This window comes from Pezoporus occidentalis, unplaced genomic scaffold (assembly GCF_034315485.1).
Source record: "Pezoporus occidentalis ecotype Australia unplaced genomic scaffold, CSIRO_AGI_Poc_V1 ctg16, whole genome shotgun sequence".
NCBI lineage: Eukaryota > Metazoa > Chordata > Aves > Psittaciformes > Psittacidae > Pezoporus > Pezoporus occidentalis.
Genome location: NW_026913425.1, coordinates 5,628,445 through 5,644,196, shown reverse-complemented (window position 1 = coordinate 5,644,196; position 15,752 = coordinate 5,628,445). Strand labels below are relative to the sequence as shown.

Below are 15,752 nucleotides of genomic sequence, written 5' to 3'. Positions count from 1 at the left end.
CACATGAAAGCCCTGCAGAAGAAAAGCAGAGCACAGCTGCTCTGCAGAGCTGGTGTGAGGAATGGCAAATGATTTTCTGAGTCTGTGGGGGTTAATCAGCAGCTGGCTGAGAAATCGTGGTGCTTGCCTAGCCTGGACGTAAGTGTGACAATCACATAGCACTGTTGTGCATCCAGCTTTCACACTGCCCATGGAAACGCTGCTGTGGGGAGATACATGGGCTGCCAATATCCATTGGTCTGACTTGCCTGCCCCTTATGTCCCCCATCTATTTGAAAAATGAAAGTGACCAGCAGCAGCAACCAAAGCAGACCCAAATTGACGTTGCTTGTTACTAAAGGCAAGAATCTTCGCTTTTACAGGTCCTGTGAACTTGGCATATAGTGAATTGTCCCAGGACGATACAAAGGTATGGGTTTCTCTTTATATTAAACTTTGTTTAGGTTGAGAAGCAGCAACCTCTGCTTGGGTATCTGAGCACCTCTCAGAGCTAACAACTAAATAAGGTGACTAATGCCTACCAGACAACATTTCCTGCCCATTCCTATCCTGTGGGAATAGTTACATGCGGAGATGATTATTATTTGAAAGAATCTGTTAATGTGGTTGTGGGCTGGAAAGCTGGGCTGGAGAACCAAGCTGTGCTTTTGGACCAGACAGCTCTTGCATTTACGGTGAACCTTAGTGCACTTGGACGTTCAGCTGCCTGCCAGTCTGGGGGGAGCACAACCTGTTTTGACCAAGCGTCATCCTTAAGATAGCATGATTCATTACATCTGAGGAGTTAGTCTCTGAGAGAGATCTTGTGGGTAACTATGAGTCTTAAACTCGTCTTAACTGGAAAAAATGCCTGATGTAAAACATATGACAGTTCCCATTGTCATTTACATGGAGGTATCTAACAGCTTTTGGAGGGGAGAAATATTGTGAGAAGTCTCATTAATGGTTAGTCAGTTGTATTTGATCTCTAGTCTTCTATTCTGCCTTTTATTTATATGTATCTGCTTACAAAAACAGAAAACCTTTGTCTCAGTGTTTTTTTTATCACCTTTCAAAGCAGGAGGTAGGTAACTAGCTCAAGTGGGTGTGAAGCTAAAATGATGGTTCATTTTGTGAGAAACATCTGGCAAAAAATCTGGCAAATCTGATAAAGGTGTGTCATGGTTTTAGTCCAGCCAGTAACTCAGAACTGTGCGGCTGCTCCCTCACTCCCCACCACACCCTTCTTCCTCCTCCCCTCACCCCGCTCCTGGAGGGATAGAAACGAGAATCAAAGGAATGTAACTCCTGCGGGTTGAGATGAGAACAGTCCAGTAACTAAGGTATAACACAAACCACTGCTGCTGCCATCAATAATAATAATGATAAAGGAAACAACAGGGGAAGAGAATACAACCACTCACCACCCACTGACCGATACCCAGCCTGACCCTAGCAGTGATCTGCGCCTTCTGGGTAACTGCCCCCAGTTTATATACTGGGCATGACGTGCTGTGGTATGGAATACCCCTTTGGCTAGTTTGGGTCAGGTGTCCTGTCTCTGCTTCCTCCCGGCTTCCCCTCCTCCCTGGCAGAGCATGAGGCTCACAAAGTCCTTGGTCAGAGTAAACATTACTGAGCAACAACTGAAAACATCGGTGTTATCAGCACTGTTCCCAGGCTGAAAGTCAAACCCACAGCACTGCACCAGCTACTAAGAAGGAGAAAAATGACTGCTACTGATGAACCCAGGACAAGGTGATAGGTGGTAGTAGTAATAATAGCTACTAGCTACTAGTAGTAATAATAGTAATAGTAGCTAGTAATAATAGCTAGTGTCTATTGATATTAATAACATCTGAATTTAGTGGAATGTTGTTGGACAACCACTTTTGTTTGGTCGTTATTACAGAAGTGATGACTTTTTTTTATTTTTTTATAATTGCCAGCTGTGCAGAAGTTTGACCATTTGTTTGGGATTGTTACTGTTGTAATTATATAATCTCAGAATTATATGTCTGCAGTACACATGCATTTTGGAATCTATGTTGAAAGTGTATGTTGGGGCAGAGTGTTGCAGTTTACAAGTTTTGCTGAGGGGAAAAGGTTCTGTTAGCGTATTGACTGTCTCTTGTTTTGATCTTCAGAAAGGCCATAATTGACTATAAAGAATGAACTTAGCTAGGATATATCTATGGGTGTGAACAACGCTGGCATTAGGGAGGCATCTTAGAAATACATTGCTCTTTCCTGCAAAACACTGTATATTGGGTAGTCAGGGCACTGTTAAACTTTGTAAGAGGAGAACAGACTGAAAACTGGAGTTTGCTTGGGAAGTGATTTATTGTTTGGGGTCCTCTTCAGTTGTGTTTAGAGTTTGAGCCTATAGGGTTAATGTTAGAGTCTGGGAGTAGTATGCTGTATTTGTTGCATTTATTAAAATGGATAAAAGAAAGTGACTGCTGCTTGATAGTGTTTGAACTGAATATTGAAAGCCTATAGCACAGCTTACAACTAATCACAAATGTCTTCAAAGTTATAGCTCAAGTTTTCTGTTTCTAGCCTTTCCTAGACTCCATGGTTCCTTCTAAAGAAAATGAAGAACATGTCCTTTCGGGTATAGGTAAGAAATAATTAATAATTTTGATTTCCCAAAAGCTGTTGATGTATACTAATGTGATGCCAAATACTCATAGGGCAGTTTCTTTAAAAGAGGTGAAGGTCACCGACACTGCGGCCTAGCTTGGCGGAAGATCAGTTTGGTCTGTGTCAGAGAGAGAACTTCTTCCGAAGCATCGCTAGCATAGAAGGGTGGTGTATCCAGCAGTATCATGATACCATAGGATTTTTCAGTAGTATACTAACTGCTGTAGGAGCAATAATCTTGAAAATAATTTCTGACAGAGCCAGCATGTGACTGAAGGTGAAAAGAAGCAAGTAGAAATGTTTAGACTGCAGAATGGTTAGTTGTGGGGCTGGTAGAGGAATATAGCCAGTTGCACTAGGCAGTACATTTAGAGATTGAAACTCAAATGGGAGGGTCAGTATTTTCAAGTCTGGGGAAAGCTGCAAGAACTATCTGCAAACATAGGCTCATGAAAAGCACAGCAAAAGACAATGAGTAACTAAGCTCTGCCAGTGGGAGCTGCTGTGCCAGGCAGAGACAGCCAGGATGGCATCATTTGCCTGTGGTCCAGTGCTGAGCTCAGAAAGAGCAGCCCAGATGGTGGCATTTAGACAGTCCATATGCAGACTTTGGTGGCTGCAAAATGAAGTGTCAGTCTCTGTGTAGAAAGGGAGAGGATATATGTGCATGCATGGGGGTGGTTTTTGTTAGAGGGGAATGAACTGATGTAAACTCAAGAGGCACAGTTGTAACGTAAGAAGCTGGCATATGATTATTTTAATAACCTCATTCAATTATAATTCAACAATTATGTTATTAATGAATTAATAACATAGATTAATTCATCTATGTTATTAATGAATTAATAACATAGATTAATTCATCTAGTTATCTGTTTTTCTAGTCACTGTTATGCCAAATGCCTGTACTTCAGCCATGTAAGTGCTTGTCTCACTCTCCCATCCAAGGGTTACCAAAGCTCCTTAAGGGAATTGTGAGTATTAGCAAACATAGTAGTACTCACAGTTATCCTGACTTCAGTGCTTTTGAGCATAGGACAGCATAGCAGTCCTTGCCTTGCTCAGTAATGCAGTGCATGTACATGAGATGTTACTACCCATATGATAAAATTTTTTTTTGTCAAGTGAAACCAAAGTGTTGGACTGTATCTCAGCGTAGGAGGGTGTGGAGCCATTGGGGAGGGATTATGGTTTGCTAATCTGAAATCACATCTGCTACAGTCTCTGCTGCACTTATACCATCTGGAAGGAACATAAGGTAGCTTGAAAGTTGACAGGGTGAAGTTCTCCACCCTGAAATTATAGCTGATTCTTTTTCTTAGTTCTGAAAAGCCTTTTCCTTCTAAGGCAGTGCTGCTTGTGACAGCTGGAACAGGAACCAAGCTCTCTGGCTTCAGACTAGCTCAGTCTCCTCTCTGGTGCTTGGATGGGCAGCTGTAGCAGATCCTGAGTCCTCTGCAGACAACAAGCAAGCAATTTTGGCCATGGTTCCTACTGTTAGGAGTGTTTGAGTATAGATTCTTAGAGGAGCTTTGGGGTAAAAAAAAGTGGTGAATTTGCGTACAACTTCAAACAAGATTTAGGTGCTTAAAATTTTATTTAAATATATTTTCTTAGAATCTTACGTATGCATGACTGAAAATTCTAAATATGGATATGAACATGTAGATACACATCTATCTGTACATATACATGTATATATAAATACCTTTTGTCCCATGCACAGGCTCAGTTAATATTAAACCAAGAAAAATCCCGTTTTACCTCTTACCTGAAAAAAACCCATCCCTCTGTCTCTCCCCTAAATTCTAATTACTGTGTAGTACATTTAAGAAGTTGACTTGTTGTGGGGAAGCTGCAGTGAAATTGGTTCTGCTTGGTTTAGATGTACATTGCTGTAACTGAGAATTCGGTTGCTCTCTGTAAGGACTGGAGCATGGACTCGCTGCTGGCTGGACTGTGGGCTCTCCTTGCCTATCTCCCCATTGCATACTCAAGTTGGCTGTAATGCTCATAACAGACATCTGATATGATTTTGCTACTGACCGTGGCAGGGCCTGGGTGCTGCCAGTCAACACTGTGTGTGAGATCTGATGGGGCTGAAGTGTAGGCTGGGGGGTGAGTGGGCTATTGGGCATGCAGTAAAAGGTGGAAGGGGAGGGATGAGGAAGGATGGAAATAGAGTTTGGTGACAACCAGAAATTTATAACTTAAGCTGGTTTTATTGGTTTATTTGAATTTAAAGATCAGTATATGTTCTAACCTGACTCATAACGCATGACTAAATACCAGTTTTATTATCCTGGATTGTTTTAAACTACTTTTTAAAAAATTGCTTGGCAATGTTGTTAAATGGCGATGTTTTTGGCAGGAAGAGCACACAGTGGGGGATAAAGAGAGAAATGGAAACGGTTGTCAGTGGGGGAGAGGAAGAGGGAAAACAGCTAAGGGGGTTTGAGTGAAGAAGAATGAATAGAAACAAGCAAACTCTGGAAGCTCACTGGAAATTTGAGCCTAAATCAAAGAGGACTTTTAAGAGTGAAAATGTGAATGCTCTTTGAATGGGTACAGATCAACCCACTTGTGCTTCTAACTTCTTTTTCTCTGTGGTTGTTGCTTTCTGAAACCTTTACCAAAAATCAATCTCATCGTGGAATGCTTTGGGTTGGAAGGGGTGGCTCCTGGAAAGGCTTTGCTGTTCCTGCTCTCTATTTTCTTCCCCAGCCTTCCTTTCAAGCATATTGACCATTCTGTCTCCCTACAGCCAACAAAGTTTTGTGAGTATATTTGCAGGGGCATTTGCAACAGTCGGTAGGATGCTAAAAGCGTAACGGTTTTCCTTGCTCCCTGTGTTCTTCATCACTGGGTTGGGACCTGACAGGCACCAGCTGAATCTTGCAGTTCAATTTTGAGAACTGTAGTTCAATTTGTTGCACAAGAGGCTTCTAATCCTCCAGGAGAGCCCTTGGGGTCCCACCCTTGTGAGTGTCAGGATAGGGATGGGCCAATAAGAAGCCAGGAAGATGATTGTTTAGGGGTTTCCATATTCAAGTATTGAAGAAATAGGAATAAACTGTGGCACACAACAGGATACTAGACTATGCTGGACAGGAGTTCTATGGACAGTCCTGAGTTCAGTGCTGTTCACACCTGCCAGTCTTTCTCCTCTCTCTGTATCCCCTGGAAATTGTTAAAGATCTGTTTCTCATTAATGAGAGAAAAAAAAAAAAAAAAAGGTTGTTTTTTTTTTTTTTAAATTCATTGAGAGAAAACACACTGGAAAGATTGAGAGACAAAAGCAATATCCAGTTGGAGTGGCTGAATGAAAGCAACAAAAAAGAAAGATTTTTTTTTTTTCCTTACAATGTTAAAATATTGAAATATTATGTATTATTGCCAGGCATTGTCATCCTCAGAGTCAGCAACCCTGTACATTTTGGGAGAGAGACTAGGAGGTGACAGTTGAATGCTGTTACTGTTGGGCATGTGACAGTGTTAGCTGGCATGTGTTTTTAAACATTTATAATTCCTTCCTCTTTTGCATAGCTGCTTTGGGAAGAAGATATTCATATGGCCATTTATAAGGTTTCTCTTTTAGAAAAATCTAACCCCTGTTTTTTCTCCCAAGGAAATACAGTTTGTTTGTTTCCTGTACTTCAGGAAGGGAGGACGATGGTGTTTTCTTCAAAATATTTTCCCTGCTCTCCTAGTTACAGTGCCAGTTACCTAGTGGTGTCTGTCTAATCTATTGTACTTGCTCTACCAGCGATGAAAAAGTTCTACAAGCCGTGTTTTGCAAGAGATAAAAATACTGATGCCAGATTTTTGGCAGTTTGCCTTATGTGACCAGGCAGCTACAAAACGTTTTTAGTAGAGTCTGCATTTTGATTTTCATGGCTCCACAGAAATCACAGTTCAACCACAGATCAGTTTGAGGAACAGAACTTAATGATCTTCTCTGTGTAAACCAGTAGGGCTGCACTGTAATCTGCAGGAAAATCTAGTTTCAGTATTGATGTTTTGTTCTTTTTGAATTAGATTTCCTTACCCTGATTGGCCAGACTTAAAAAGGTGAGTTTGTTAAGATAGAAAAAAGCAGGGTCCTGCTCTCAGGAGTCCCACCTCTGTGCAGTTTTTGTTAAGTCTGTAAAATGATTAGTTTTTGTACTAACTGCAGTCATGTTTTTGACATGCAGGCTCCCTTTTAGTGTTCATTTGCTTTTGGTTTTTGGTGGCCAGCATGTTTGCATTTGGAAGTGTTTTGAGTCAACTGTGCCCATTTTGACATTGGAACTATAGGCAATAATTTTATACTTACTGATAAATAAAAGCAAAAGTTACATGCTGAGAGTAGCCTATTTGAGACTGTTACAAGTATCTTATGATTAAGACTATTCAGATCTTTTCTGTTTGTGGTAATTTTTATCTTTTTCCTGGCAGCTTTTGATCTTATCTTTCTCTTATGTATGCTTCGAGAAAGGTTGGGTGATCCCGATGAATTATCTCTAGTCCAGGAGCTGCAGACCTTTGCTTCAGTTTCTCTCTTTAACAGATTTACAGTAGGACCGTGGGCATGTCACTTGTCTTTTCGCAATGTCTTAGTTTTTCACCTGAAACAAGAAAGACAGAGTGAGGTGAGAAATGGGCACTGCAATACTTAGATGATTAGAGATGTGCAAATACTTAGACTGGTTGTGCCAAAGACATTCTGGAAGGTCAGTTAGTAGTAAAGGAGGCTTTTCTAAAAACTTGTAATTATTTGAAAAGTAGGTGGTCTGAAAATTGCAGAGGAAAATAATAGCTGAAGAAAGCTGAAGGTTTGCTGCAGCTAATCACTGCAGCAATTGCACTCTGCCCTTTCTTGCTGCAGCTTTCAGAGACCTTCATGTAGATGCTTCAGCTTCTGCAAATCATTTGCATGGTTCCTTGCACCTTGCAGAGGACTTGGGGTTGATCTGTCACAGTCCTCCCAGAAACAACCTTTAAACAATATTTAAACATGGCAGTAGTTTATTTCAGTAGAAAAAAAAACATATTCTCATTTGTTTGGAGTGTCTGTAAACAACTAAATACTGAAGACTGTAGAATAGTTGAGAGCTACAGAAGATGTGGAAAGTAAGATCTTCCTGGGATGTGAGGCTGAACTGGGATCAATTAAAAAGCCGTGAAGAAATCTCTAAGAAGCAGCATTAGGCACTAAAACAAGCTTGTTCTTGTTTCTTGAGTTTCCTCCGCTCTTGATTTTCTGAGACATTATAATTCAAGTTAACCTCAAAAGGAAAACAGAAAGAAAAATGAACAAGTTACAAATGTGCTGTCTGGCTTCCCAGAACTTGTCCTCCTCCTCTGCCTGAAATGTAAAATAAATTTGCTCAACAAACTAATCCTTCAAAAAGAGGCTTGCTATTTCCTGATGTTTAAATGTTGCCTGTCTTCTGCCTGTTCTCATTTCATGTTAACATAAATAAACAATCTGGGATATATCTAATGTCAAGTTAGTCTTTTAATGTAAAATATAATCCAGAAATACATTGTGAAGAAAACAGTGGTAGTCTTGAAAGTGTACACATGAATCTGCTTCTCAGCTGGGCTTAAACCACGACATCAGCTTTCTTCCTCCTTGAGAGGCAGCCCTTCCCTTGAAGTCCTCCCTAAAACATGGAAAATTTGATTTTTAATGAGAAGGGGGTTTGATGAACTTTTTGGTGGTGCAGTCTGCAACAACCATTTCATTGGTGAAACGTCAGTAGGAATGAGGCCCAAGTCAAACTTGGGTTTGCTTTCAAGTGAGGTTGCATGCGTTCTCTGTGTTGCTCAGGCTCACACTTTCCTCTGTGGAACTGTGTGAGGAAGAGATTTTTATTGACTCTAGCCCCGTGTTCTCCAGCTTTAGCAAATAAACTCAAGCCAGCTTTTCATCAGGGTACAGGACAGAAAGCAACAAGCTTTCCACCCACATTTGCGCTGCATATCCCAGCTAGTCTTTTGATGTGAACAGATACTGGACAAGGAGAGCATTCAGCCAAATTACATCTTTATGTACTCTGTTGGAAGTACTTAGTGGTTACTTCAAGAGTCAGGGCATACTGACCGCTGTCACATGAAAGTAGTACTAATGAGCTTGTTATGCTAAACCACATCAGGTGAGTGATGTGGTAAACAAAGGCGGGGGATGGGGGTAAAAGGAAGGACGGGAGGGAAGACAGAAATCTGTAATCAGTCATGAAGCAGAGATCAGAAACATCTGAGTCAGAGGAACACTGAAATCCTGACAGTAGGACAGTTAACTGGGCAACATGAAGAGTCTGGAACAATGTCTGAGATAATGCAGTGTGCAGGCCCACTGACTTTTTGGAGCTGCATTGAGTCAGCACTAGGCAGAGGTCATGTTTTTGCGTCAGTTTTGTAAAAACTCTGAGCCCTTCCTCGTCTCAATATTGTGGGTGTTCTCCAAGGATCTTCCAGGATGAGTATAGTTTATGTAAAGCTGTTTCTCTTAAATTTTTAAAGGTACATTGCTCCTTTAGTTTATCAAAGAAACAAGATAGAAGTATCACTATGAACAGTCACTTTTCAAAAGAAGTGAGTGTTCCTAACAGCTCTCTGTAGGATGCTGCATCATCCATTGAATATCGTGAACGTGACATTTTTTAGTGTGATTTTTTAAAATTTTTGCTACACCTGTTCTAACTGTGGTTGTCACCTTAGTTTCAAATAAAATATTAAAAGAACAGCCTTAATTAATTTAATAATTCACATTGTGATTAGAAATATACTTGCTGGGCAATAATAAGCAGTTAAGTATAAATTTAGATGGCATGGTCTCCTCTCAGTCTGGGTGATTTGCAGCAGCTCTGTGATTCCATGTGCTCTGTCTAGGGTTAGTAAAAGGATATATCCATGTGGAAGTAAAAACAGTGGAGCATAAAAACTCTTGGACTGGCAGTCTAGCTTAAAGCAATCCACAAAGTGGCACAGATAAATTGACTGCTTCTCCTACAGCCTGCCATGACTGCGTAGTGTTTCAGTAAACGTTGGGGTCTGCATAGAACTGTGTTTTTGGAGATGGGTAGGGTGGCCTGCCACTCTCATCAGGGTGTCTGTGAAGGCAGCAGCTGTTCTGTGTTAATGTCCAGGCTAGTGTCCAAGAAACTGCACAAATAAGTCAATGAAAAATTGACCCAAATTTATAGTACGCTGTCATTATTTTGTATTTTTCATTAATATTTCTGGTATTTTATCTCCACAGCATCTATAGGAGACACATTACAGAAAAGGGGTCTGTAGAGTGAGTGAGGTTTTTCATCAGCTGTTTAAATGCAAGAATAGAAAACACCTGCATGAGGGGAGGTGTGAGAAGGAGGGTTGTCAGGGCCATTTAATCTCATGTGAAAATGTGCCTGGGTTTGATACCTCAGTTCACCCAGGACTACGCTTTTCTGGGAGAGCAAACTCTGGCACTTCAAACTGGTAGTGAGAGGAAGATGCTGAACACTAGTGATCTCTTATCCTGTTGAAAGCTGTGCCTTCATGAGTTTGTAATGGAAAGCGTGCAGTGCAGGAACCTCCCCGTTCCTCCTTTCCCCACTCCCTGCCTTTCCCAACCCTGCTCTCCTCAGGATGATCCAGTATGGAGAGCTAGTGAGAGAGGTGGGATCCACCAAATACTGTCATATGTTGGGCAGTGATGATGGGCAGTGACTGCCCTGGACCTTTTGGGATCCAAACAGCTGTCTTGCTTGTGGGAGGTCTCAAGAAATCTCGGTTCACAAAATAAGGAAATAAACGGGCCAGTTTGCTAAACTGAATGAATGAATCGCCCATCAGGAATTTAGCAATAAGGAAGATCATAAAAACAAGTGCGGGAGGTCATCTGCCAAGATCTTAGAGATCTGGGCTTAGTTCTGTGTTTTTCAATGATGGGTTCATCAGTGATTTGGGAAAGGGAGAGGGGGAGAACAATGATGTGGCAGTTTCTCCTGACTATTCTGGTATAAACTTTCTTAAGAAAGACCCAGGTCTTTGGTAGAGAAGAGAGGTGGTAAAGATAATGCGTGTCAGAAGGCATCCTATGAGACCTGTGAGGCTGTTGCCAACAGCACTCTGCACAGCCATCATGTCATTGTTGTGTGCAGGTGTGAAGAGCGTTAAGAACTGGAGGGTGCTTGATGTGTGGGATCTGGTGGTAGCGTTTTGCTTTTAGTTGCGTTCGATTCACATTTGCTGAGTTTTCAACATGATTGTTAAGACAATTGTGTGGGGTACTGCAGATACTTTGTTGATGTTTGTTGGCTGATTGTCTCTGTGGGAAGTTGTGCTTTAATTAGTAAAAATAATGGAAGGTAGGAAAGCCACATGTGCCTGTGGGCCACAGAGGCTGGTGGAGATCATCATCTAGCCCTTTCTACACCGTATTTCCTTATCGGACTCTTCTCTGTGGCTTAGGGAAATGATTGCAGGTCTTGGGGTGGAACCAAGCTTGGGGGAATCCGCTGTCAGGGATGATTGGCTAGAGCAAACTGCAAGGGCAGTTTTGGCAGAGCCGTTGTTCAGGCAGCTCTCACCAAACCTGTGTCCAACAGTGACCCTCTCCAGCCTTGTTTCTGGGGTTGATAGCCCAGCTTTACATCCTGTGTACATCCCTTCTCCATCTCGGGAGGGGGTGCTGGGCACAGAGGGGTTGTCTGCCAGACCAGAAGGAGATCTGCATGAGGGAGAGAGCTGCCAGCTCCTGGTTTAGTAGTGTTTGGCACTTGCTCAGTGCTGTGGGGCTGTCCTCTGAGCGTGCTGGGGAGGCAACAGTGGCTTTCCATGGAGACTGCAGATGCTGGTGACATTCCTCTGCTTCCTTCCGTCTTGCCATGAGCTGCAGGAACATTCAGACAATAGACAATAGACTGTAATATCTCTGAAAAACATGTATATCATTCGGATATGTTTTAGCAAGCACTGGATGAGAGAATTTAATGTATTACATTATTTATTAAAAGCATTAGCCCTAGGTAACGCACACAACCGCCCTATTTGTTCTTTATCTTCACATCTATACCTAGGTATACATAATTGAAGACATTATTTACAGAAAGTAAGGTTAATGTTTTCCAGCTAGAAAGCACCTTTTCTCTTATAAGCTGCCAGATCTCTCTGCCAGCTGCATGCAAATGCCACCACTTTGGGAACAAAGAGTGTCAGGTGAAAAGTGGGTTGGACCATCCCACAAAGTGCAAGAATGGGGAAGAAAAATATTTTTAGCCAAAGACTAAGGCAAAGCCCTTCTTTGTGGCAGAAAACCAGCATGAGGTCTTTCATGGCTGCATAAAGGAGTTTTACGAACTAGAAAAAAACCCACCTTTCATGAGGCCTGAACAGAGCAAATAACATGAGTGATATTCAATTAACCCTTCAGAAACAGGGGTTAAGGTTGATAATTTATCTGCATTTTCAGACTACCACTGACAAATTCCTGTGCGAGATCCTATTCAGAGGAGATAGTTGTAAGCGGTGAAAAGTCCAAGAAATTGGCTGAGAAATAAAAGATAAATGGCAGGAGTAATGCTCAGGGTTTTATTACAGCAGAAATTTGGTAGCTGATTCTCTTGAGTGTTATGTAATAGGGCTGCTGTTGAAAAATTATTTAATAATCCTTAATTACTCATTTGTATTAGAATGCTCTAAATTAATGCTGCTAGTTTGAGAGAGGGAGCAGGCAATAGCTGAGCAATGAAAACATTTATGCAGCATACAGAGGTCATTCAGGAAAGTAAATGTCTCGGCATGTAAAATATTTTAATGCCATTAAATACATGGGCTACATTTCTGCATTGTGAGTGTTTTGTTTGGTTCTAGTTAACCCTTGCTGGGCTAAATAGAAGTCCAGGAAGACCAATGGGAGTGAGTGTATTTTAGTTGAATATGTAAGTGAAAAAATCCAAAATTGTTCAATTTAGGGAAGAGATGCACTAATGGACTTATCATAGATGTAAACCAAATTTACCGTTTCTCGTAAAACAGAACAAAAGAATAATTGCTAAAATAAAAGATGTGAGATGTTTTAAAGGCACTGTAAAACATATCCTCTCTCTAAATGTAAACTGTTTGTTCATGGAGCACTGCCTTTTGTACATTGCTGAAGTGATGACTTTTATTCCAGTTGGCATTAAATACATCCGATGGGTGAGACAGCACACTTATGAAGGGAAAATTGCTGCATAGACGGGAAATCTTTTGTGTTGGAGCACTTGGAAAGACATTTCCTAAGCGGACAAGTTGCCCAACAAAATATGCTCCATCCTTTCCTTTTCTCTCAAACTGTGTTCATGATGGGAGGCAGGTGAGTGCCCTTGATGGTGTGCAGGTGGGAAGGTGTATGTCAGCACCTGCGTTCCTGTATGCCCAGGGGATTTATCAGTGCAATTTGAGCCTGACATTCCAGGGAGTGGAGATATTTTGAAGTGGATGCTTAAAGCATGGGTTTATATCCTCTCTGTATTTTCAGTCATCCATTGTCTGTTGTAATTCCCTGGGGCTGTTAATTGTATATATAAATCAAACAAAGTCTATGGGAGTGCCTAATATTTAAAGTGAAAGTCTAAGGTTTCCAGCGTCTGGGGCGAATTACTCTTTTTTAGGCCTAACAAAGCTGGCAGAACTTCAGTTAAAGGAGGACAGAACAATGATGTGTTTCAACTGTGTTTTATGTCCTTTGTGCGCTTTATGAAGTGCTTGTATAATAATTATTTTATCCCTGAAAACCTGATAGATATTTTTCTAATGGGTTTTGAATTTAATTTGCATTTGAATTGCATTATTTTCTTTCAACAAATACTTTGTTATCTTTGACTGAAATGTTGATTGAGGAATCACTTGAAACATAATATAGAAGTAGCGCTGCAGACCTTAGCAGCCTGAAAAATAATTGAAGTGAAATAAGGAGTGTTAACAAGCTCAAATGTCATCATCTTCCAAAAACTGGCATTTAAGCTGATTCACATTCCCTCTTCTCCTTTATGTGGAATACAAAACCACATACATTGTGGGGAAACTAAAAGAAATGTTTGGTGGAGTTGGTTAAGAAACAGTGAACATGTTATTTTTGTATTAGCTCTTGTATAGCCACATTTGAGCCTGCTAAAAAAAAATACAGTTTTTATAGTGTAAAGATGTTGGGGGAAGGGATAATGAGTTCCTACTGAATACTAATTGCCTACTAGTTGTTCAGGGAGACTGTATAAGAATGGAGGATTTGTTGTAAATTAGTCACTAGCTGTATTGTGCATTGCTGTGAGGTTAGAACCAGAGTTGTAAAGGTGCCAGCTCTACAAAGTCCTTATGATTCACTAAGTTGTTGTCTGTGTGAAGGAGAAAATACTATTCAGACTAAATATTATTGGAAAGAGAGCTCCTCTAATGACAGTGTAATCTTTCTTTATAACACAAGCTTTAAGCTCATTTGAGCCGGAAAGATGGGAGCAACAGATTTTGAGTGGGGGTATTGCTGCTTTTGCAACTGCAATATCCCAAGGTCTGCTGCAGTTGTAAGTGCTGAGAGGAGGGGTATTACTCCTTAGTAATATATGGTACAGCAGAGTGATTAGTGCTGTTAGTTTTACGGTTAATCTTTGGCTTCTTTAATTCCAGCATTTGCCTGTCCCTAATTTGAGAGTCCTTGTAAACCTCACTTTTAACATGTAAACAAAGCTTTGAAAAAGCTTGCAATGTTTTTTTTACTTTTGAGATGTATTTTCTCATTTTTACTCAACTCCTGTTGTTTTCATTTACATCAAAATTGAGAGGTGAGTTAATGATTCATTGTCACACTGTGACCTTTAAAATAGCTGTGGACCACGATGCAACAGCTCCACTCAAAGCTCTCATACTTTAACCTCATTGCTACTGCCGTAATATTTGCAGCCTGATCTGTCTACATGCCTGGACGCCCGAAGAGAGCAAACATTTACAGCTTCTCCCTCCCCTGTGTTTAGTGGGCAATTTGATCCTTCTTTGTCCATTCCTTTATTTTACATCATTCTTAGACTTGACTTGCTATTGAGAACAACAAAGTGCAACTTTGGGAATCTGCTCTCTGTTTATTTAGCACAAAAATGGACTCAGATTCTGATTCACCTTTTAATTACTCTTGGCCTTCCTTACCTAAAATGAGGATTCGAAGAAGGGCACCCAAACCAGGTAGAAAAAGCTATCTTCTTTTAACTGACTCTTCCTTAATAGCTCTGCCTCCTTTTTGTTGTCTGATTGTGTGCAGGTGGCTCTAAACAGCTCACATGAAGTAAATTTTCTATCAAAAGTCTACCTCACTGTTAGTTATGTTTTTGTAGATAACAGTGCTGGAATTTGTTGAGAAGAAAGTGTTTTCTCAAAATTTTGTACTGTTCTTTAAAATTATTTTTATTTCTTTCTTATGTTCTTGGTTTTATTTAATTTTTTTTTTTCTCTCTTCTGCATGCATGTGTAGCTCTCACTGCGTAGCTCTTACTCTGGGAGCTGCATGGCACAGCAGTGACTACAGAAAGCTCTGCTGGCTACAGTTTTAATTTAGGGAGAATTTGGTAACTCAAATAAGCCTCAAGAGCTAACAGGAATTATTGTTATTATTATTATTATTATTTATATTAGAAAAATCTTACCAGAGTGAAGAGGGAATTCTTTTGCTATCTGTAAATCAAAGTGAAAGGGTCAGTTACTGTCTTTTGTGGCAGGGTCAGTTACTGTCCTTGCATAGTTAGACATTGTCCTCCCTTGTTGAGAAGTCTTTGGGAGGTAAGCATTATGAATGTTGTCAGTATCATAAAGGAGGTTTTAAAAAGGTTGAAAAGCACTGACCAGCAAGTTTATGTTAGGAAGAATTAGCACTGAAAGCTTTAATGAGGAAAGATAAGTTTTTGCTACATGCAAGAGCAAAGAAATGAAGAGAAAGAATGGCAACAAAATGTAATTTGTGCTTCCTTCCATAAAATTGCTTTTTTGTGTTTCAGAAAGGGAAAAAACAAATAAGAGAAGCAAGATCCATCAGTGTCATTAAAGTCAGTGAGCCAGGAGAACCATGTTTACACAGACTGAGACTTTGACCTAGTTTTAGAGAGAAAAATGTGTACAGAACGCACATTTTA

At 40.5% G+C, this 15,752-nt stretch overlaps 1 protein-coding gene across 12 annotated transcripts in view; it reads left to right on the top strand.

Annotated features, from left to right (window-relative positions):
• ARHGEF28 (Rho guanine nucleotide exchange factor 28) overlaps nt 1–15,752 on the top strand; it is a 117,992-nt gene that overhangs the window by 44,936 nt on the left and 57,304 nt on the right. For 10 of the 12 annotated variants that reach the window (XM_062612455.1, XM_062612450.1, XM_062612454.1 and 7 more), the window contains exons 7-8: nt 363–409; nt 2,542–2,602. In XM_062612455.1, the coding sequence (XP_062468439.1) occupies nt 363–409; nt 2,542–2,602 (108 nt within the window). Of the gene's footprint in view, nt 1–362; nt 410–2,541; nt 2,603–14,493; nt 14,812–15,752 lie in introns of those variants that run through there. The other 2 variants (XM_062612461.1, XM_062612460.1) reach the window with 1 other exon arrangement.